Source organism: Phaethon aethereus, assembly GCF_964289735.1.
Source record: "Phaethon aethereus genome assembly, chromosome: 7".
NCBI lineage: Eukaryota > Metazoa > Chordata > Aves > Phaethontiformes > Phaethontidae > Phaethon > Phaethon aethereus.
This window is the reverse complement of record NC_138583.1, coordinates 19,261,901-19,285,657: the sequence shown is the minus strand read 5'-3', so window position 1 is coordinate 19,285,657 and position 23,757 is coordinate 19,261,901. Positions and strand designations below refer to the sequence as shown.

At 47.6% G+C, this 23,757-nt stretch overlaps 1 protein-coding gene across 2 annotated transcripts in view; it reads left to right on the top strand.

Moving 5' to 3' along the window:
- Positions 1-23,757, top strand: part of TLL2 (tolloid like 2) — a gene marked incomplete at its 5' end in the record, with an annotated part of 95,974 nt that overhangs the window by 39,160 nt on the left and 33,057 nt on the right. Inside the window, 5 exons of one of the 2 annotated variants that reach the window (XM_082001977.1) lie at positions 15,838-15,915; positions 19,473-19,643; positions 21,472-21,589; positions 21,991-22,169; positions 22,480-22,585. In XM_082001977.1, coding sequence (XP_081858103.1) covers positions 15,838-15,915; positions 19,473-19,643; positions 21,472-21,589; positions 21,991-22,169; positions 22,480-22,585 — 652 coding nt within the window. Of the gene's footprint in view, positions 1-15,837; positions 15,916-19,472; positions 19,644-21,471; positions 21,590-21,956; positions 22,599-23,757 lie in introns of those variants that run through there. The other variant, XM_082001978.1, reaches the window with a different exon arrangement.

The window sequence follows — 23,757 nt, the reverse complement described above, 5'->3', positions numbered from 1 at the left end:
ACATCAACCATTCATCCTGCTATTACCATCTGTAGTGCCACTTTACAACTCTGCCAAACAGGAAATTTCCTCCTCCCCCTTAAAAATGTTTTGCAGCTAGATGGGAGGAGAAACAGTAAGGGATGTTGTAAAAATGTTGTAAGGTGTTACTGTGCATTTAAATTGTTTAAGTTAGCTACCTCCCCGTCTCTGTTTCTGTGGCGTAAAGTTTAGATGTCATGGTTACTGTGAAAATCAGTTGTTCTAATGCGGTGGTGTTGAAGTGGATACCCTTAGGATCTGGCCCCACAGAGGTACAGTAATGGCTCAAAACATAACGTAATGGATCTGGTACCTGGAGATTGGCCAGTGAGCACTATCCTCCGCAAGCCTGTGCTTCACCAACTCGTAATCACTTTGATGAAAGATTTTTTCCAAAGAGCTTATAGTTTCGAGAAGTTTCTCATAGATTTTTTTTAACTTTAGTGAAAATATTTGCTTTTACAGTATATATGTTTTCAGGTTAGAAGAAACTTGAGACAAAGCTTTGAGGATTCCTGTGCTGCTGAGAACCCCCGGATGGCTTTGAAATGTGGGGGAACAAGAAAGTCCACAGGCAGGCTGTGTAACTACACAGTGTCACTTCTCTTTTGGACCCACGAGAGTCTGCTGGTGCAAGGTGATTGCCTTTGCTTTATCGCTTCATCTGCTGAAGCATTCACCATAGAGGAAGAAGGACTTTTCTTGCCGTGCCCATGGGAAGGATGTGCCTATTTAATCCTAACAGGCTTAATTTAAGTCTTTTCAGGCAGTTTGGGGACTAAGAGGACTTTTCTGATATATTACCTTTCTTCCTGTGTTTGGTTTTTTTGGGGTGGTTTTTTTTTTTTTGGTATCACGGGGGCAGTTTCTAGCCCTGAAAGGCACCTCTGCGAGTGAGAAAGGCCAGTTTGTCTCTTCTGGGTTTGGCACCGGCAGATCAGAAGACACGCGCGTCTGGCTGCCCTCGCTGACGCCATGCTGTGCCGGACTTGCTGCTGAAGCTCTGGCTCTGCATCCTCCTGCCGCCAAGAATGCTTTTCAAGAACAGTCAAAGCAGGTTTCCCTTGCCTCTGATCCTCAGAAGTTTTCAGGCTCGTGGCTTGAAGACTTTGATGAGGCTTTCACACCGCCACAAGTCTGTGGCAGGAAGGATGTGCAGAGCATCTTTGCTAGCTAGAGCGAGTAATACTTCGGGTAACAGTGCAGCTGAGACAGGATATGTTTGATCCCAGGATTTCTACTGAAATCAGAGGTGGGACAGAGGCTGTCGTGAATAGCTGCAGGCTCTGGCAGCAGATTTATGCAAGCTATTCTCTGGCAAGTGAGGCAGAGAGGAGTTCTGCATTAAACCCTCTTTTAATAAGGCTTCAGGACATGGTTTAGGGAACATGGTGGCGCTGGATTAATGGTTGGACTTGATGATCTTGAAGGTCCTTTCCAACCTTAGTGATTCTGTGATTCTGTGAAGAGCGGGGAGTTGGTTTGTTGGCACATGCAGCTCCGCTGTTCCAGAGCGTGCTGTGAAAATGCGGGCAGCTACTCTGATGCTTTGCCAGATCTGCACCAGGCCCACATCTGCAGCAGGCTGCTTTGCTTTTTCTTTTGGGAAGCCTGTGGTCACCTTGTTTCATGGGACTCTTCCTGTTTCAGGACTGGCTCATAGCTTTTTTTGTAGCACGACAATCCCAGAATCACAGATTTGAATGCACCATGCTTAAACTGCTTTGGGGTATGGAGGCAAGCCTTGAAGTGACCTGGAAGGGAGCAGAAGAATGTGCAGTCCTGTGTGAGTGCATGCCTGAAAGCCTGTATGGTACAGGGAGGGTGACCACAGTGCTTTTCAAGTCACATAGCTGGTCTTCATTCACATGTGGTGGGCTGTCAGCCCCCTGGAACATGCTTCACTGTTCTCTGGTTACGTTCCTGAGGCAAGGGGTTGATTCCCGTGGGAGCTGGGATTGTTTGCAGGACAGGCTGGTCCAGCGCAGCTCTCCTGCTAAGAGCTGTACTGTTTAGCCTCAGACTGGAGAATAAGACTTCTCCTCCACTAGGATGCTTAAGGTGCGGGAAGCAGTCACAAGCAGGGCTTCTGCTGCTTCACGTCGGGAGGGATTGCTCGATCTAGGGGCTGTGGCCACTAGTAGTGCTGCACATTACTTCCAAGTCCTCTTTGATGATACTGATGTGTTTCTAGTGAAATTTAAGTTGCTGCAAAATGCACTTCCAGAATAATGCAGGCGTTTTGGACCACGACTGACTGAAATTCGAGGGACGATCTGATCTATGGATTTGAAGGAAAGATGGTTAAATTTGGTTGACTTGGCACATGCATGGCAAGCTCAGAGCTGTTTTCCCCTTGTAACTCATGTTTGGTGCTCTGCTGTGGTGGCATTTGGTTCAGGGTACAAGGGGTGGACTTCAGCACTGCAAGATTCAAGGCTGCCTGGAGCCCAACCTTTAATTCTTTTAGGTTTAGAGCATATCTGTGGGTTGTGCTAACTTAATCAGCTATGTTGGTTGTAACTGGCCAGGAGCAATGCAAATAACTATGTCCGTGCTGTAACATAACCCACATCTGTGAACTCTCCACATGGGTCTGCTCTTCCACAGGGAAATCTTTAGTGAAGGTTGCTTCCTCTTATGTGGGTAGAGGAACATCTTTGTTCCAAGAGACCTGTCTAAGGGCTCTGTCCATCTGTTTGCGTACCTCCTTTCAGTTTTCCACAACACGTGACGTGCACTCTAGGGATGTCTCTTTGCAGTCCATGCAGCCTCTTAACAGGAAGAGGAGCCTCAGCCCACTGTGCGGAAAGGTAGGTGCCAAATGCCTGACTCTTGGCCTGATGCTGAGGTTTATTTAGCTGTGCCAAATGATTTTCCCATGACTAGCCCCAATGTTTACCTTTTTGAGGCCATTCAGTCAGGGGTTTTACCAGAGCAGACAGCCATGAAATTAATTTCCCGTAGTTCTGTACCTTACTAAGGCAAGGCAGGAGCTCCCCTTTGGAAGAACTGGGTAAGTCCTCTAAGGCTGAGAGTGCTCTTGTTCACACTGCTTTTCTGACTTACTCCCTTTCCCAATTCCACATTTCTGTGTGATAAGCCAGTGATCTTTTTGCAGAAAAGCAGACACTGTGTTTTTTCCTTCCAGCCCACAGTCTTGCAACCCTATTGCAACCTTCTCAGACCTGTCTGATTTTCTCCAGCTTAGAGGTGATTGCCTAGAAAGCCCTCAACCCTTGGCTGCTGCTGCTGAACACCTTCTAATTCCCCCTGTAGTTAAGGCTCTCCTGCCAGCAAGTGTTAATCTTTCGGGTTGATATTTTCACTCCAAATGGTTTTCTTTTTTGATTCCTGAGTGCCAATTTGAAGTCCTTTTTGGAAAACGTTGAGAGGGATTTTTCTCTCTAATTGATGATCTTAGGGATACCCTTTTGCTAGTCACAGGAACAGAGTCTGCCACCTGAGTCTGGTGTCTGATAGTAGGAGAGGAGGAGGAGATTATCAAGTCAAGGTGCCAAAGTGTGGGAGGTGTATATGTGCAAAGAGGACAGATCTCCCTTGCAAGGTCGGAGAGGCAGGACAGCACGGCTGTCAGGAGCGGTTAAGTTGGCTGGTCAGGCATGTCTGCCTGTTCTCATCCTGCCACTGCTACCGGATTGATCCGTCAGTTGGACGGCGTCTGGGGTGATCGCACAGACTAGAGCGTAGTCTGTGGTGTAGAGTCTGTAGGTGGATAGCCCCGGGGATATGCTGCATGGCACATGTGCCGGCCCATCCAGCGAGCTGCCCCTCAGTTCGCAGGCACAGATTCTGCTCTGGAGGGCTTTGCATCTTACACTTCTAAAAGCACAGCACGGGCCAGCTTTGTGCTTTTGGCTGCGCTGTTTTGCCCTTTCCACACTGCTTGCTTCCAGTAAGGAAGAATTCCCCTAGTTGTTCAATCTGGGGGCACGAGAGAGGTGCAGAGCAGCATCTCATTTCTTTGCCCTTGTATGCGTGAAGGATTCTTCTCATTTCCTCACTCCACAAGCTCCTGTGTGTTGCACATTCAGATGTCCTGCTTAGAGATTCCTGATTATCCTTGAGTCAGCTGTAGCCCCTTCCCCCTTGCCCAGAGGGCTGTATTCTCGTCCCTCAGGAGGCAGTTTTACTTTGCCCCCTGCCCAGAGAGGGTTTGGTGTGTTTGGCCATTTCTCCCTTCCTATATTCACCGAAGGGAGTTCATTCCTTTCTTTTACTTGCCTCCTCAGACCTTTCCCTTAGGTGATACCCATGGAGAGCTATCTCACGTGCTGGCACATACCATCTTACTGTTATCCCTGCTTACCCATGTGGGTTTTGTACCTACTTTTTCTGTGTTTTGTACAGTCCCTATGTGACCTTGAAGTGTGATGTGGGAGAGAGAGTGGTCCTTTAATGCTAGGTAACATTTGAGTCAACATCAGATGTTAATGGAGGGTTGCCCGCTGCCTCCCTGGGCAGTGAGGTGCTGCTTGTGATGTGCCTGAGTAGCAGCAAGCGGTGTTACAGTCTTTACTCCACCCGTCCCACCAAAAGGTATGCAGGCTCTGGTTTTCTTTGGACGAGGGTCTTTCCAGTATGACACATTGCTTCAAAACCAGTTGGGACCAGTGGGGCTTGCAGTGTTTCTTTGCACAGTGGGCTGTGGTGTGCCAATCTTGGCCTGTGACAAGCAGAGACATGCTTCACTCACGGCGAGAGAAGTAAATTCTGTCTCCTCTTTCTCCTTTGCTTGTGATAAGGGTCCCGCAGGGCAGGGTAAAGAGTGTCCCAAGCAATAGGTGAAGACACCATATGGCCCTTGCCGGAGCACAACCTGAATGACACACCCCTGCTACTTGCACTGGGTTCTCCATGGAGTAAGATGTATTTTTTCCTCTTGTCTAGGTTCCTGATGGCAGCTGGTCACATGCACCACAAAGTTTGTTTTGTAAATGCACTGTTCCCTCAAATCAAGTTTTCTGGATGGTGGCCTCCTGCCTGTCAAAATAAGTGGTTTTATTTCTGCTGTGCAGCCAACACTCGGCCTTATATAGTTTTTCTTGTAGTGATTTTATGAGCTCTGCAATATTGCTCAAATTAATCCACACAAGCAATAAATCTTTCTCCGTTGTAACAAAAATCCCCAGCTATTTCAAACTCTGCCACTTTTTCATTCTTAGTGGAAACTTTGATAGTGTTTATCCTGTGGGTCTAATTCATGTGCTTCTTTCAGAAATCAGCCAGGAAGGCAGTAACTCAGCATCACTCTTGTCAAATGCTGCACTTCAGAAATTAATCAGCTTGGATTTTGTTAATGAGCAATTAACTTTCTTTAAGAACACAAAGACATCTGCAGAAACTATTTACGTTGATGCCACAGTCCAAGCTGCTTCCAAGCAGCTCCTTCCTATTCGACGCGGTGCCACCGTCAGCTTTGGGCACAGCTGCAGCGGTGTCGTTGCATGGATGATGCTGAATCCCCGCTGCTACCTGCTCAACTTCGCCCGTCTTTGGCTCCCAGCCCCACTGCGTTCCCCATCTCCTACTTCTCTTTTGGGCACATCTCAGGCACCTGGAAGTTGGTGCTAGATGGCATTATTAACCCTTTATGGAGCTGGGGTAGTCACCATGTAGAGCATTTATAACATCTGATTTCTGTTTGCAACTGTCTTGCTCTCGATAGCTCTTAATTAAATTTTCTTTTGCTCTTGTCTACAGCTGGTGTAACACACTGGGAGGCTGTTCCTTTTACTGATGCCAGAAGAGTCTGAATAGTCTTTTGTGTTTAAGTGGAGGTTATTAAATAGCTTTATATTAATTAACTGTGATGCAGGGAACACATGGGCAAATGTACTTGGGGAGATCAGTTTATCCATATGGAAATTACATTGGAAGTTAAATCCATTACCCTAATTGTAAAATTCGACAGTGCTTAGCCAATAACTGCGGAATTGCCTAAATCATGCATTTGTTTCAGAGCTGGGCAAATGCCTAATTTCCTTGAATACTTGCTCAAATGAAAAATTGAATTTGCCTCAACCGCGTAGGCTGCCTTGTCATTTCAAAGAGTGTTTTAGAAAATGAATTTGGAAGCAGAAATGGTCAGTGAAAGAGTAAGGTCTAATAAGCTCTGAGAGCAGTCGTTGCAGATGGTCACTCTGCGAGGCTGGTTTGGATGCCTTGACCCTCGGGCTGTCTCCTTTCAAGCGGGGATGTTGCTGCGCCCACAAAATGAAGTTGCTCACCCTGTTCAGTGAAATAGCTGGCAGGTCCAAGAAACAATCAGGAGCCAAAATGGCTTGATGGATAATAGCAAACAACAAATAAATTAGAAGAAGTTGTAAACTGCTCGTGGTTGATTGTGAAGAGAAAGGGGTTACATTTGTGGAAGAAATGTGTTCACTTTGAGCTGCTTGTTCAGGCCTAATTTGGAAAGAAGGCTGGCGTTTGTAGCTACGGTGGACAAAAAAACCTTTGCTGCGGCTCCCCTTTTCAAATGGCAAGGACAAAGTATTTATTCAGCTGTCAAGTCGGGAAAGAAAGCAAATTAGTTTTAGACTGAAATGCTGGACTGCGTTTGCTGCTGCAGTTCTGAGGCCAGATGGTGACTTGGACAGCCCTGGGGAACGGGTAACAACTTTCTCCAGGGCAAAGATCAGAGGCAAAAGGAAACATTCAGATTATCTTGCTGTTCCACTTCCCAGAGCAGAGAAGGTAGCGTGAGATGTATAAAGCTGTGCTGGAGAGGGGATTAGCCACTCTTCTTTTTGTAGTCGGTGGTGTGGCTGAATCCTGGAGTCAGTTTGTGGCAGAGAGTGGGTTTGAGACCTGACTCCCACACCGAGCTGCGGCCGTCCCTGGGACGGACGGGGCAGCTCCTCTGCCAGCAGCTTAGGGGGCAGCTCGCTGCAGGGAGGAAAGCTCCTCTGCCACTTGCCCCCCAGCTCCCCTGCGGCATCTTTAACGATGGGAAATGATTTGGGCATCTGTTTGACCATGGGGCTGGAGCTGGCCTAAGGCTGCCCAGCAGTGGCCACGTTTGGCTTGTGCTCCCAAAGCTTTTCAAGCCCCAGTTGCCCTGTCGCCTCAGCGCTGGTTCGTGCCTCAGTTTCCCTGCTGCTGACAGTCAGTTTGGGGTGTCCTTTAAATGAACTGTGGTGAGCTGGTAGGCGACCAAGCAGACAGGGTGTCTCAGCTGTATCTGCCTAGGGTGCTCAACTGTCTGTTAGACATGGTGCAGGCTCCTGGGTGGTAAGAAGGCACCAAAATGCTCCAAGAAGCTCCAGGACTGGGAGTGTCTGAATATCCAGGCAGAAGGCAAGCTGGAAGGAAGGTCACTGTGCTGGCACCACATGCTTTTCGTGGAAGGAGTTTTAATTGCATTCAAACATAATTTAGCTTTCAGTGTAGTGTTTTCATTTTAAGTTAATTTTTATCCAGTATAAACAAGGTAGGGGGAAAACAAAAGGATTAGAAGGGCTCAGTGGGAGGAGCAGCCTGGCTGGGCTGCGGAGAGCCCCGGGCTCTGACGGGGGGCCCGGGGCTGGGGTGGGGTGGGGCGGGGGGATGCCGCCAGGCAGCGCCGGGAGCCGTGCGCGGCCGTGCCCGAGGGGGCGCGGGGTGGGCTGAGGCTGAAGCAATTAGACCGTGCAGGTCAGGGGGAAAGGGATGTTAGCAGAGGGGGGCCGGGAAGGCTCGTACTGCCTGCTGGAACAGTAGTGGGTGAACCCAGGCCAGCTCTTACAGTTTCCTTATCACCTGCACGTTCACTTCTGTTTTTCTTTCCTTTCACAGGAGAGGCAGGGAAGGAGGATTATTGTGAGTCAAGTGGAATGTGATGGAGAGGCAGACACCTGTCAGAAATGTATCTTGATCCATCAGATTGATGAGAAATCAAGGGGGATAGTTGGTGCTACACATTACTGCTCTGATGTGCTGCGAGGAGAGGAGTTGCACACTGTGTGTGGGGACCTGGCCAGAGAGCAGAGTCGTGCACATGGCCAAAGTACTTGTGTGTTCACTTCAGCTTTTAATTTTCACTTGCCTCAGTAAAAGCACTGTAAGCCAGGGACTTCACTTTCAGGACTCGCTCACTGGAAGAAATCAGTGACATGACACAGGCTGTAGGCAACTTCTTTCTTTCTTTTCTCTCTTACCTGTCTGTCTTTTTACCCCAGGGAACAGAGGTGGTTATTACAGCCTGCAAGAAAAGGCCCCTTCCAGACTTCTCAGTCCTTCCTTGTCTCCAGAGAGCATTGCTCCCCTTAAGCATTGCCTCTCAGCTGAAAGGTTGATGGAGAGGTTGGGTCAGGTTGTTCCATTTCTTGCAATGCCTTATTTAGAAAGAAGATGCATCCCGGTATAAAAGTGACGCTGCCACTTCCAGAACAGCAGGGAGTGCCCAGGGAAAACACAGGGTGTTGCAGAACAGTGCTGCCTACAGCTCTGCCTGCTCCTGCTCCAAACATGGGTGGCTGGCAGAAGGGCTCGGTGCATTAAGTGCTTTGCAGCTCATGTTTTGTGGCAGCCCCGTGTTTGCTTAGCTGTGTTCACCTTCCTCGTCTCATGAACTTCCCTGGGAGGCCAGCGTCCTCACCCCGCACAAGTGTTTGCAGAGCTGATGTGGAGATGACACATCTGCTTGTCAAGCCTCTGGACCCTGGGACTCTCCTGAGTTATTGCAGCTAGTCAGCTTATTCTGAATATGAAAAACAGATTCCTGCAGGGAATTTGGGGTTCGGAATTTTTCTCCTCTTTAATTTATTTTTCTTTAAGTAAATTGAGGGAACTGCAGCTATTCCATTGACAGGAAATGCTGAAGGATCTATCTCAAATCATTTGCTCAGACCTCCAGGGCCCGGGGGTTTATGAAAGGTTTTTGCTATAGACTCTCCACCAGCTCTGGGAAACATCTGTTCCGCATTCTGAGTGCATTTTCCCAGCAGAGCTTGTTTTAATAAAATCATCACTTTCTCTGTAGTTCGAAAATCCAGTGCAATGAAGTGTTTTTTCTATGCTAAAACGTTCTTGACCACTGATTAATGAGGAAGTTAAAAAGCAGCATGTAACATCGTTTGACTTATCCTATTCTTCCAGAAGCTTCTCTGATGCTCATACTATGACAGAGTTCACCAGAACCGAAGCTCTGAACAGTGATAAGTGTTTAATGTTACTCGCACTTCTTGGTTTTGTTGATGCTTCATTGTAGCCTCTGTTTGAAATCCAGTCTCTAAGTGTGGCGTGTGACTAGCATGTATATTGAATAAAGCTATGAAAGTGAGGCGTTTTAAGGCATAGGCAGGGGAGGTGAAATTGTTAGTCATTTTTAAAACGTATTTTATGACGCTTTTTCCCCTTGGTTGTGTCCCAGCTGTGAAGTGGCCTTTCCTCCACAGTAAGTCATCTTAGAAAAAGTCTTGCTGTGGTTCGATCCACTTGGGACCAGAATAATTATGTGTACAGTCAAGTTATTCTCTGCTAAATCAGAAAAATAGGAGAACCTGAAAAGTACTCAGCTCACTGGGGACTCCTTTGTCCTCAACGGAGGTGATGGATGTGGTTGTGGTAGCTACCTTCCAAATTCAGCTATGGAGCTGTTCCCCTGTGTGGACAGCAACCAGGGAAGGAAGAGGAGATCCAGTGAACACAAAGAGGGTCTTCATTGGTCTGGAGAGGAAAAATTATCCTGGCTTGGAACTGCTCTGAAAGGGGGAGGTTTTGATTTTAATGGGAACTTTTCCACTTTGGGAAAAATGGACATGCTGCAAAAGCTTCATCCCATCCAGCTTCCATGTAGGAACATTTTGTGTTCTCAAACTCTCAAACTGCAATTTTCCAGACACCTACAATTCCTATTAGGAGTAGTTGGGTGTTAGCCCAAAATTCATCTGAAAATTAAGCTTTACGTATCTTGGGATAGACTGATGTTTCTCCTTTGCTTTCAGTTGGGTAACTCACCTTGCCCAGAGTAGTGTTTTCAGATAAAAGCTAGAAGATAGGTGCTGTTAAAATGTTTTAGAAGTCAGCTGCCACTCAAGCAGGTTTGAGGTCCTAGAGGGACCCAGTAGGAGAGTGGTGGGTATTTCTAGGCCCACTATATGTGTCCTGATTCACCAGCAGGCTGCTTAGCTGCTTTGCTTAGCTTTCCTCTCATTTTTTAGAGTAGAAGCCCCTCATGGTTTGTAATCAAGTGGAAGCAAGCACAGAAGCTTTATTCAGTAAAGGATCTGATTGTCCCCTCTTTGGTGGTTCAGACTGCCTGGGCTTAATAAAAAAGGCAGAACATGCACAGCAATAAATACCTTCAACCCTAAGTTGCATCTTGTAGAAGACAAATTTTCATGTCCAATATATTACTACTTCTCCTAGTCCCACCCTGTGTTGTGGGAAGAATGGGTACTAAATGGAGTCTGCTTCCCGCGCTTTCCTCAGGTTACACATCTTTTACCCTGTGCTAGTAGTACAAGGGAACGGCAAACAGTACGGTTTTGATGGCATGCTTTGTGCCCTCTCTCTTAATACATTGTCTCTTACTTTGGTTCCAGCTGAACAACTTGGGCTTCTTTTAACAAAACTGGATTTTCATTTTCGTCTCCTGGTAGAGTGGGAGAAACAGCTTTCTTTCCAACAATGCCACAGCCTGCTGCTTTCTGCTTCGCTGGACCCTTACCTACCACCTCAGGCTGCCTCCCTAGTTCCTGCAAACAGTTTAGGCACCTGTTCTTCAGCCAGGGCTGTAAGCATGGTGGATTTATCTCAGATTTAAGGTGCATTTGAGTTACTGGATGTTTCTTTCAGTCAGCCAAGCTCCCTTGGCAGTCCAGGTCTGTGGGCAACAGAGAAACGAGCTGTTGTACAAAGTGTGCTGTAGGTAGAAGATGAAATATTCTCAGCCTGGGCAGAGAATCTCGTGTGTGTTTTCTACCAGGTTGTGCACAGAAACTAAGTTTAATCTAGTTAGGGAGTCCAGCAGTGTCCTGCTGGGGCTGTAGCTGTTAAGCAGGACAAATTGTTAGGAAGGATTGAATCACAAATACGTGGGAGTTAAAAGAGCTCAGGAGATCTAGTGCAGCTCCCTGTATGGAGGCATGATCTATCAAATTCTGTATCATCCCTGGATGTGGGAGGTGCAGACAAAGCTTGAACAGTCAGGCTGGAGGAAGGTGATGGCTGGTCTGGCACAGCAATGGGAGAAGTACTGAGGATGAAAGTGATCTTGGAGGGTTTGTCAACTGCTGGATATACATTAAAAAATGGAAAAGTCAATCCTGTTTTGCCCATCTCATCATGGGTTACTGTAAGCGGCAGACCAAGCCTGCCTTCTTATTACTGTATTGGCTTTCCACGGAGCATTGTGTCAAACTGAAAATCTACATTCTCCTCTTCAGCGTTTCTGATGATAACAGGCTTCAAACATACACGGGCATTTCATGCTCTGGAGCAGCAAGGCTGGAATCAGCTCTGCTCTCGGACCTGACAGAACAGTCCAACAGAGAGGTACGACGTCAGGAACGTGTTGAGGGGGCAGCAGGACCTGCGTTGCCTGCAACCTATGTGCAGCTGCTTCCAGATGCAAGGTGCATTTCTTTGCTTCCTTATGTATTTATTATGGCACATCAGTTACTTATCTTTGTTTTGCTAGGATCCTGCATTAACCTTCCCTTGAGAAGAATCAGAAGAGAGGACTAAATGTCAAGTTGCTTCGATCTTTGGCATATGTTTAGGTATCATAAGGATAGGAAATGTGTAAAAACTCAGGTGAATCGGAACAGGATCTTCCAAAATTCTCACGTATGATTCGAAAACACCCTTGTGGGAGAGAAAGGCGTGGGTGCTCCCTGTCTGTACTAGTGAGATTAGTAGTGTTTGAAAATATCCGGTATATCTGCACACCCATATCTGGCCTTTGTGTAGAGCTCTCCCTTCTCATCGGCTACAATGAGAGAAAATATGCAAAGATGTTGTAGATTTCATTAGTCACACTAGTTTATTCAAACATCTCTTTTGCATAAGAAACCAAGGCTTGCACTGATCTCTGGGAAAGAATGTGCTCACAGCTTGGAAAAGCAGTCTGCGCAAATGACACTGCGGCACGGCAGAGGTCAGCAGCTCGGGTGCAGGAGAGGGGGCCCGGCTGTAGGCTTTGGTGCCATCATTTGCAATTCAATCTCATACAGTTCTCTCTTAGGGGAACAATTCACTAAATGCAGAGTTGTTCTTTTTTCCTAATTCACCATATAATTCACCTCCCAAGTTCAATTAAGAAGCAATCTGTTTGTGACTGGAAGCAGGCTGCATTTATTTAGAAATAGAAAGTTATCCTTTGCTTCAGCAAAGACCACATGCCTTAATAATTCTGGTGGTGAATGGCTGGTTGGGGTTTCCTTTAAATGGAATGGGATATTGTGTAAAGAATAGAATACTTCTGTGGGGTGAGAAGTCCTGGGGATGTAAAATCTAACTTGAGAAGAGGAACTTTTGTTGAGCTTGGGCTTAAGGAAGTGACGAGGACCAGGCATGAAAGAAAACAAAGGGAAATCTTAGGATGGGACATTGAGGCTGGGAAAGAGTGATAGAGTTCAGAGCAATCCATCTTGTTGAATCAGGCTTGTTCCTGTTCACACATCTAGTGGCTTTTGTCCAGTCAAGCTCTGTTAAACTATGGCACTTCCTTTGGGAGACAGTCCCCTGATTTAGTGTGTCTCTTGGACCAGGAAGCTTTAACCTATAGTCGGCTGAGAGTCTGGGTATTTATTTTCCTCTGGTTCATTTTGTTAGTGTCTTTCATGATTCCTTTCCTGATATTTTAGTTAGTTATAGTAATATCATGTTGCAGAGGTAGAATTTGATACCATTCTCTCAGCCTTCCTCCAAGGTGTCAGAGACGTACCCCTTGGAGGGGCTGGAGAAGGATTTGCAAAAGCCGGCTCCAGAGCAAAAGGAGAGTTTTCCAGCTGGCAAAGCAAGACTGGTTCAGGGGCTGGAAGATGTCCAGCTGTCTTGAAAGTGGAACTTCCCTCTTGGAAGTGTCCACACGGCATCCAGCAGTTCTGTATGACTAACAGTATCTCCCTTTGTGCATGTGCTGGTTGACCATGCTCTTTACTGTGTCACCAAGACTGTAGAAACTTGCTTTTGCTAATACCTCTGCAGAGATCAGCTCATTCAGCCTCCTTTCTGCTCACAGGGGACCCACAATACCAAGATGGGGAAGGAGGCAGGGGGACAACAGTGGTGATATTGGCACCACCTTCTTAAGGCTGTGAATGTAGTCCGTGCCAGTTTTATTTACCTGTTATACATCTTGCTGTCTCATGTGTTGTGCTCGCTCACCCGAGGTACCATTTTTGAGTTCTCCCTCCTACTATAGTCACCATGGAGAGCTTTCCTGCCAAAGAGATGCTGGTTGGTTTTCCATGTTGGATCTGTGACTGTTCAGTGGCTTGCTGCCCAGGTTTCTATACTCTATAGCTGCTCTCTGGCTTCTGTGGTGTTCCCAAGTTAGACCTTGCAAAACGAAAAGCCCAGGAAACCTGGAAGTCAAACAGCTATAGAGAGTCTTGTTCTTCTCTATTCTCCCTCCCCCATTTTCCAACCATTTTACTATCCCTTTCACTGCATTTTCTTCTACTGTCCTTGTCCTGAAGGTCCTCTTGCTGCTGGATGATCTCTTAGTGCTCCCTCCTTCCCCATACCTGCAGCTGCTGGTACTACATAGAATTCAAATCTCAGGACTGTATGACTGTTGGTCCTCCCTTGGTGGGACAATCAACAGATCCCTGGGTAGACTTTATGGTAGGGTGCAAAATCATTAAACACTCTGAACTTTTATTCATTTAGACATTTTTAAGAAACTGATAAATACCACAGAAAACCAATATTGTGAAAATATTTCTGTTTCTTTGTCCTTTTTGAAATATTTACCCTCTCTGAATTTTGGTGTTTGGTTTGGTTTTGTTTGCTTTGCTGGCAAACAGAATTCCCTATTGGGGAATTGGAAATTCCCCATTGGGAATTTCCCTATTGGGGGTGTTCGTTTAGAAACAGGCATTCTAGAGGAAGTTGAAGATGGTGGTGGGAAGAAAGATTAGAAAATATTTTGTCAACAAAAAACTATAGTAACAAAATCAAGACAGAAGATGCATAGTTCAGGGTCTTTCCAGTGCTCTGAAAACTGCTTTGATGAAAGCAGTTATCCATCAGCTGCCTTGTGAGCATTCAGAACTCCACTATGTCTGGCACCTTGCTAGCCCAGTAGCCAAGAGAATATGAAGAGGAACTCAGTCCTTCTACTGCGTTACCTGGTGGTGATTCTCTTACGTGCTGCTCATGGCAGGGCTGTCTGTAGACCTTAGGGTTGTAGGTATCAGAGAGGACATAACGGTGCTTATAGAAACTAGACTTTAGTGGTAACATTGCGCAGGGGAGGAATTTGCTTCCTGCAGCACAGGTGAGTTTGCACAGTTGGCATTTTCCTTTTTAGTGGGCAGAACTATTCAGAAGTCCTTTGAAACAGAAGTGTTAACAAGTTATTCTTTGTTTTAAATCAGTTTCTGGCACTGGGTGACATCGTAAATCTTCTTCTGTGGCAGAATGGATCCAGTATTGAGGGAAGATCCTATTTCTACATCATACATCAGAAAAACTAAAAAATCAAGTACTGGGCTATTGCCAAGTATTGTGGTACCTTAATGGACAAAAGACCAGTAGGGGCTATAGACAGAGGTCTCTGTCTCCATTCCATAGCAATGTGACTTCTCTGGGGAGCTAGGATCTCCTCCTCAGTCTTTATCTTATGGTAGAGGGTTCTAGATGCACTGAGCCCCCTCAGCCCTCATGGTGTGCTCGGCAGCCCAACCTGGTGGAGTCGCTTCTGCAGCCCCTGCACGCTGCTGCCAGCAATGCCCTGCTGTAGCACGCAGGTGGGGGCAGGAAGCAGCAGTGCTGGCTGGAGGAAAGGAAAGGGGTAGGCACAGTGCTGGTACAAAGATGCCATGGAGCTGCTGTGGTTTCTGTGACCAGTAGCGGTGACATTGAGCCACCAAATCCCTCCACCAACATGTTGGTGTCTTGTGCATCACGGAAACTTCATGAGTTGGTTTTCCGTGAGGGCAATAGGAAAGCCAGGCAGGGAGGCACTCGGAGTGGGACCAACAAGTTTTGTTTCGGTGACTGAGCTGGATGGAGCCACCTCCATGGGGACCTGTGTGTGCCTGGCAGTGCTGTTCCAAAAGGGAGGGGTAGCTGGCACTGAGTGAAGCACAAGAAATACCCAGGAGCTAACGTGGCAGGTCTTCCTGATCTGGTAGCCAGTGGGTATTAGCATCACAGAGGAGGACTTGTCTTCTCAGATTAAGCTGAATTAAGGCCACATGTATAAGAGCTGGTAAAAGCGTATTGGTCTGAGTGTAGATCGTTCTGAATGTAGATCGTTCTTTGCCTTGACGGTGTACCTTTTTTAATTTGGAGATTTAACAGTGATGCTCACTATTGCTACCATATTCCTTGTATAGCTCTTGTACTCAGTAAATCTCCATGGAATTAACCTTCCCTAGAAGAGACTTTCTGCCTACTCAGTATACGGTGAAACTAAGGCACAGGATGGTGATGAGTTGCAACGTGCCACTGTAGGCTAGGAAGAAATCCAGGAAAAGAGCCCAGCTTTGTCCCAGCTCCCTGTACAGGCAAAGCAGCCAGTTTCTGTGGCTGCAGACCCATAAGTGGCATCACTGACAGCTGCTGTCCTTCCCACATCAGAGCTCGGCCAGCCTGCTTACCAGGAGATGTGTCTCTGCTCTTTTTCCTTTGCAGGAGGCCTGGGAGAACAGTCTCTTGTGTCAAGTGAGAACGCCACTTCAACCGATCGTAGTAACAAAGCTGTTAAAAAGGGTAATGTGGTACCCCACCCAGACCTTTGGGTATCTTTTATTTACTTTTTTATCCCCTGTAGAACCACGTTTTGTCCTGTGTACATGTGTGTGCCTCCGTACCCAGGAGACCAGCCCTGCCCAGGCGTCTGCATTTGTTGCTGTTGGTGGACTCTCTGCAAGGGTGGGTTTGCCTTGTATAGTGTGGTAGGTTGACCCTGTCCGGTGGCCAAGCACCCACACAGGTGCTCGGTCACTATCCCCCTCCTCCAGCCGGATAGGTGAGAGAGCAGGAAGAGCAAAAGTGAGAAAACTCATTGGTCGAGATAAAGACAGTTCAATAAGTGAAGGAAAGAAGGGGGGAAAAAACCCAAAACCAAGTGATATAAAGACAATTGCTCAACCCCATCCACAAGCAGACTGATGCCCAGCCAGTTTCTGAGCAATGGCTGCTTTGGAAGACAAATCCATGTGGATTTTATTGCTGAGCATCATGACCCCATCATGGTATGGGTTATCCATTTGGCCAGTTTGGGTCAGCTGTCCCAGCTGCATCGTCTCTCAGCTTCTTGCCTATCCCACCTCTACTTGCCTGGGGAGTGGAGAGGGCTCAGTAGAGTGAGAATAAGAAAGCCTTGACACTGTGCAAACACTGTTCAGCAATAGCCTGAACATTCGTGTGTTATCAACACTGTTTTAGCCACAAATCCAAAACATAGTGCCTTACAGGCTGCTATGAGGAAAGTTAACTCCATCCCAAACAGACCCAATACATACAGGTAGCCCTGACTGGGACAGCAAAACCATTTTACTCCAAGGCAGAGAGTGTAATGCTGGCTGGCTGCTCCTTGTTGTAGGGATGTTTCAGTTAAACCAGTTTAAGCTTCTGTTCCCCTGAAGCAGGGCTATCACCCAAGCCAAGTTTTGCAGTTGGCTTCTCCCACTCATGTAGGTAAGGTATTGCTTACAGGATCAGGCCAGACCTCTGATCTTCGGGCATTTCCACAGGGTTGCCTTACACAGTGGGATTGCAACCCACTGTGTGCAGGAGGAACTACTCTTTCCCCCTTATAAATAGAGGCACTGAGTCAGAAAGACCACCCAGCAGGTCAGCCCATGGGGGGATGTTTGCATTCATGGCTGCTGTGTTCATAGCCTAGTGCTGTGTTCCCTCATTGGAACTGCTCATGTCTCCTCAGCTGGTGATGGGCCTGAGGCAGTGGAACAGTGGGCAAGAGCAGTTGAGGAAGGTGCTTCTGCTTGCAAAGCTATGTCGGTGCCTCTGCCTGTTTCCACGTAAAGCTGGGCTGGTGCTGCTGTTGGCATAAAGGTGGGCTGTCTCTGGTGGCCAGATGAGTCCAGGAGATCCCTGAGTGGGTTTCAGAGAGCAGCAGGGGCTGTTTCATGGCACGTTGCAGATGCAACATGCCGTGGGCAGCGTAAGGAGTCTCCCACCCGTGGCTGGTGTACAGAAACCTCTGAGTGTTGCTCATCATGATCTCGGTTGTCCCAGTCAGTGAGAGAGGTTATGTCCAGGTAGGCTAAGCATTAGAAAGGCTGCATGGCTTTATTTCTCACTGAAGAAACCCTCTCCATACATGCAGCTTGGCAGTGGCTGTACACAGTGCTTCTTCAAGCTTGCTGTCCAGATTTCTTCTGTCCCCTAGTGATACGGCACCTGCTGCTTGCGTTCCCCAAGTCCCTGCTTGGAGGGTGTGTCAGGCCTCTCCAAGGACACACTTCTTCTGTATTCAGAAGACTACTTGTGTCTCGAGAACCTCTCCCTTCTTCTAGCTATGGCCTTTGTAATGCCCCAGCAGTACCTCTGTGGGATAAGTGTATGCAAAGAAGGGGAGGGCAGCTCTTAATTCATTGTGGGAACCCCCAGCCTCAGAGCATCTGCCTTCCAGGGTCCAGCAGCTGATTTGGGGATGGGGCAGCTTCTGAAATTCCAGGTGCAGCCAGAGGAAGAGGAGCAAAAGGCAAATTCCCATCTTCATCCTGGAGCTCAGACCAAGGCCTCCAGTGGGAATGGCTGGAGCTGGTGAAGCAGGAGGGAGGGTTTGAAGTTCACTCCTCCCACCCCCCTGCACTGCCTTAATTTCCTTCCCATTGTTTTGATCCCCCTCAGCCTTGACAATAGTGGTTTGCTTACCCATGCTGCCGCTGGAGGGATGAGTGGGAGAAGAGGCTCTCAGCAGGCCCTCTAGTTCCTGGAGGAAGGTCTCAGTAGGGCTTGTGGTTTTTCATAACCCAGCAGCCCATGTCCCTGACTTGGCAAGCAAAGCTGTAGCCGGTCTTGCTGATTTCCATACGAATCACAAGGTCACAGCTGGAGCTTAGGATTCCTCCCTTGGAGCTTCAGAGAAGCCCACCAGCACTGAGGAGCCACCACCAGCAGTGCTGCCTCTCAAGGTGAGGACGGGGTTCCCTGTAGGCCAGCGCTCTGTGCAGGTGCAGCAACCCCCCACACTCTATTATTCCTTTGCCCAAGTCCAGCTGAGGGGTTGGCTGCGCAATACAGGCGGCTTATCTAAGAAATGGTGTCTACACAGTCCTTACACATGCTAGTAAAGCCCAGCTGGACTAAGCATGTTTTGATATTTGGGGTCACCCACGGCACAGCAAATAGCGGGTGAGCAGCCAGGAACCTCTGAATGGAGGATATTTTCTGTGGATCAGACCCGCACCACATTAAAAGTGTCACTTGAGTAGGTGTAGCCAATATCTAAGCAGAACTGCAGCAGCAGAGATAAAAAGCAAAGTATGGGTCCTGCCTAGAAGCCTGCGTGAATCCTCAGGCAGGTTTTGTGGCCAGCACCAAGCACCACACAGCCAGGGCCCCTCTGCCTTTTGAGCAAGAAATGAGACACGTGTTCTCTTTTTCCTTTTGTATTCTTGCTCCTTTTCAATAAAATGAAGAGATTCAACATGGTTGGAGATTTGTGCTAAGTATAGAATGCCTCAGCTTTTCTATCCTGAGCATCCCTCCTCCAGCAGAGACTATCTGATCTGTATATGTTTCCGAACCACCCAAGACCTAGCATGTGAAAACACACACTTTTATGCAATACTTTTCAGCTTTGAGTATAGGTTTCAAAGGGGCCTGTCCTCTTCTTCCAAGGCCACCTCGAATGAGTAGTTGTTGCCATTGGGAAGCTAGCCCTGCCAGAACAAACCTTTTTCTGCACATCTGGATGAGTAGGGCAGGTTGAGAATATACTGTGACATCTGGGCTTATTTGACCTCCCTCCTCCCGTTCCCCTTGTTTAAGTACTGTGTCCCCATCTACGGAGTCACTGTTGGAGAGAGTGGGTGGCTAGAGACCCTGTACACCTTTCTGGGACAATAGGTTTGGCATAGTGCACAGGGGAGGCTCCAAGACAAGAAGGGCCAGGTTGCTACAGCTTAACTGTCTCTAAGTCCCAACACAATCACTGGCAAATCTGGCTACGGCTTCTGGTTTGGATTAACATCTTGCTTTTTCTGTTTTTCTTTTTCTGAAGCTCCAGGGTATTACCTGAGGGCTGCACGTGGAACTAAAGAGGATTTAAACAGTCTTGCCACTCTGTCTTGCAGACGGCAAGCAGAACACAACGCTTGCGAGGAGACCGAAGAGGAAGGAATATAAAGATGAGTCTGGGATGGATACACACTCCTCTCCCAGAGTGCGCAGGGCAACCACCTCCAGGGCTGAGAGGATCTGGCCAGGGGGGGTCATCCCCTATGTGATCGGAGGAAATTTCACTGGTCAGTAGTGAAAACGTTGCTCCCTGTTTGCTTAGGGCTGAGTGTCTCAAAATGTGTGGGAGAACTCAGCAGCAGAGTTTTCCCCAAAATGACCCAGGTCATTGGGAGCCTCCCTCCTGAGGCAGGGAGGGCATGCGGGTGCACAGAGAACTGTGCACTGTGGAAGCCTGAGACTGAAGTGTACGGTTCTTCTCTTGGAGTCTAAGAAATAATTGAGTGACTCAGTTACTTTTCTTGATTGCTTCAGGGGACAGCACCTGTGAGTGGTGGAAAACCTATGTTTTCTGGGCACTGGACTTCAGGGTCTCCTGTAGCCATGTGAGGGAGAGGAACAGTGAGCTGTGTCTCATGGTGGACAAGGAGCTCTCCTAAGTATCCTTTTTAGGATCTTTATAGCATCTCCTGGTCACTGTCCAACCTGAAATGTGTCTTGGGGTGCAGCAGATCTCTTGCAAGTCTCTCATGCGCAGCAGACAGATGAGTCTCTCTGATGCCACCTCTCGGTAGCTCAGTGGTTCCTCATGGGATTGGTTTCCTTGACTCACGGATGACAAATGCTCTCTGCCCCACTGAAGCCAGCTCCGTCCTGTCTTCTCCACGCTGCCTCCACCATCTCCCACTTAGATGCAGCAGACCTTATTCCCTTGGGCTCCCATGATGTATTTTGTCCCAGCACCTGCCAGGAGTCTGTGAAGCCCCAGTGGAAGGGTCTGTTCACCTCCTACAAAGGGAGAGGCTCATGCAATCTGGCAGGATATTGAGTAGCCTGCAGGCCACAGCTCTCCCCCCACGTTTGTCAGAGAACAGCCGCCCCACCCCTCAGGGTCTGATGAGAGAGTCTTCTCTGTGTTGCCTGTGTCCCACTGCCCTAGCCCACCCGGAGTAGGTAGCACCGTCCTTCCCTTTGGGTGACTGTGTCAGGAGCAGCCCTCGCCACAGCAGAGTTCTCTCTTGCATTCAGCTTGGTGTTTTGCCTCGGCTTACTCCCACCGCGCGGCCACTCTCGGTTCCTTCTGCCTTTCTGATGTACTTCTGGCCTTTCCCTGCTCTCTAGTCCCTCTTGAGAGCGGCAGCTTGCTCTGCAGCCCTGTGTGTACCAGAGGCTGTGCTGGAGAGGCCGGCCTGTTGGGAAGCCTCCCGAGGCTGTGGCCTCTCCGAGGCATCGCTTCCCAGCTGCTCCCATGGCTGTTCTGGATGCTGCTGAGTGACTGCTGGAGGTACCCCGCTCCCTGCGGAGGGGGGGGGTCTGTACCTACACCTTCTTACCCTGCCCCGAGACCGCCTCTGGCTCCTGTAGAGATTTTGCTTCTAATTTTAAAGACAAACTACCTGACAACAGCTTTGCCTTAGTTTTGGGGAGCATCTGTAGCGCTCATGAGATTGCTGGGTCTTGAAGGCTGTGCGCGGTCATGTAACATTGTGTCACGAGAGCAAATTTGGCACACCACCAGGTAGCTGGGGCACAGATCGCAGCACCCAGCAGCTCTGCCCAAATGGCCTCTACCTAGTGAGGTGACATTTCTCACATGCAGAAGTACTGACATGCTTCACTGAGTTCGCTACCTGTTTAATTACAGGAAATTCGTTCGTCAAGCACAGGGCAAAAAAGGATGGTACAGTGAGTTAGTGTTGTAACTAGCTAGTACAACTTAGTAGTGCAACTTCCTACAGTAAGTTAGTTCCATAGTTGGAAACGGGTCCCAGATTCCTAGAGGTGTAAGATTGACTGTTGGAAAGATTGACTGTTCCCCTATCCAGATGAAGCCCATTAGAGATCTTCCTGAAAGCCAGGCCTTCACTGTTTACTCTTCTTGGATTCCTTTTCCAGGAACCCAAAGAGCTATCTTTAAGCAAGCGATGAGGCACTGGGAGAAGCACACCTGTGTGACGTTTGTGGAGAGAACCGACGAAGAGAGTTTCATTGTGTTCACGTACAGAACCTGTGGGTAAGTGACACGCGCAGCTATCTGTGTTGCCAACATCCCTTTCATTGACCGATGGCTTTGTAAGTCTAGGTCTGGTCAGAATAGACCGATGGCTACGTGGGGGAATCTGTCACAGAGACGCATCTGGTCACTCCCAGCAAGGACTGCCAGGATAATTTAGTATTTGCTCAGAAGGTGCTAAGCCTTTCTGGATAACACTTATGTGTGGATATATGCATTTTTATAGATATGAACTTAACGTGTTTTCTTTATACATACACACATACATACGTGTAAGTACATGTAGTGTATGCAACTGCTGTCCTGTCCTGGACCTTCCCAGATGCCATCCTCTGTTTGTATGTCTCTGACGTCCCCAATTCATTGATGTGCTGCATGGGTTTGTGGGTTTTCTTTTCCAGATGTTGCTCATACGTGGGTCGCCGAGGAGGGGGCCCTCAGGCTATATCCATTGGAAAGAACTGTGACAAGTTTGGTATTGTGGCTCATGAGCTGGGTCATGTGGTGGGTTTCTGGCATGAGCACACACGGCCTGATAGGGACCAGCATGTCACGATCATCAGAGAGAACATACAGCAAGGTAAAACAGCACTTCAGGTTATTCCACCTGGCTTTTGGGTGGGTGCAAATCTTTCTTGCTGGACTTATGGAAAACCCTAGTGGTCTGTGAGCTGGGATAGAGAAGAAGAAATATTGCTATTCTTGCCCAGAATTAGGGCCAAAATAGTTGGATGAACAGAGATTTTTGGATGTCCAGCTGGAATTGTTGGAACATCCCTTTCAGTCTAGGCTCCCAGAGGTGGAAGGCTTTGTTTTTTCTTTTCTTGTTTTTTTTCTTTTTTTTTTTTTTTAAGTGACTTGTTTTTTTCCCTTTGTGTTTGGCATCGTAGGTCAGGAGTACAACTTTTTAAAGATGGAAGCTGGGGAAGTGAACTCACTGGGAGAGACCTATGACTTCGACAGCATCATGCACTATGCTAGGAACACATTCTCCAGGTGATAATCCAAGGTTACATCTCCTTAGGACTATTTTCAATAGCTGCCATTAGCTCTGTGGGATACGTAGAGCCTAGGAGGAGGCCTGCAATCTGTTGCAGAGATATGTGGCAGTTGCAGTGAGCTCTGCTGCACTGCAAAGCTTGAAAAATATTTGAAAAAGCAAGGTGAGTGAAGAGAAGCATGGTGGACCCCTGTTTTCCGCTCCCTAGTATGTTCACCCAGTGCTGATAATCTCAGAGACCTTCCAAAGCCATGTTAACATGTTTTGCAACCTTCCCAGGCAGCATATATATACGCCTGCGTGGAAGGAAGGTAATGCTAAAACCAGCTTTGAATGTCTTGGTTGTCCTGCTTATGCTTTGGAGTCACAATATTGTCTTCAGAGTCCCTAGCAACTTTGCCAAGGGAGAATTTAAACTGTAGATTGTGATCTTTAATTACTGGGGTATTTTTTTAACTATTTATGCATGTGCTTTAAATCGTGGCCTCTCCAGCTCTGTGATTCTGTGTGACTGGGTTCATCATGGAGAATTTTTCAGTCCTGTTGTTGTCCCAGCTAACTGGCCAATTTCTGTGTAGGCTGTTTACGCTTGACTCCCATCTCATCCCTCCAGATGGAGCCCATTTTCTAATCAGACAGCTCTACTGGATAGAGAGGTGAAATGCACATTGTTATTTATGTCCTGGATTTGGAATGAGAGTTACTGGATGACCAGATTCATTTTGCTGCATTATTTGAAGTTTTTTCCATAAATCCCACTATTGCTCCTTCCCAAGAGCTTTCCTTCACTACATACCATGAGTAAAGGGAACAGGAGGCAGAGCACAAATATTCACACTCTTGAGAACTTTTTGTTGCAAAAAATTAAAGGTGTCTTTGGGACTTTTTAAATTTCCTTATTCCCCAGTTGTAGGGAAGTGACAAGCCTATCGTTTTGTGCTTCTGTTTCTGAAGCTTCATGTCAACCAGGGGAAAATTACCAAACTTGCTGAAATGCTGCTTGTTCTGGCAGGAGGAGATGGTGGCTTGGCAAGGGGGCTTTTCAGCCTTCAGAGATTTCTTTGGATCAGATACCCAAAGTAAACAATTTTTCTTCCCTTGAGGCATCTGCTGGACCCTTCCAGAATTTGCTAGACCCTAAATGGTTGGAATTGTCTTGCACAAAAGC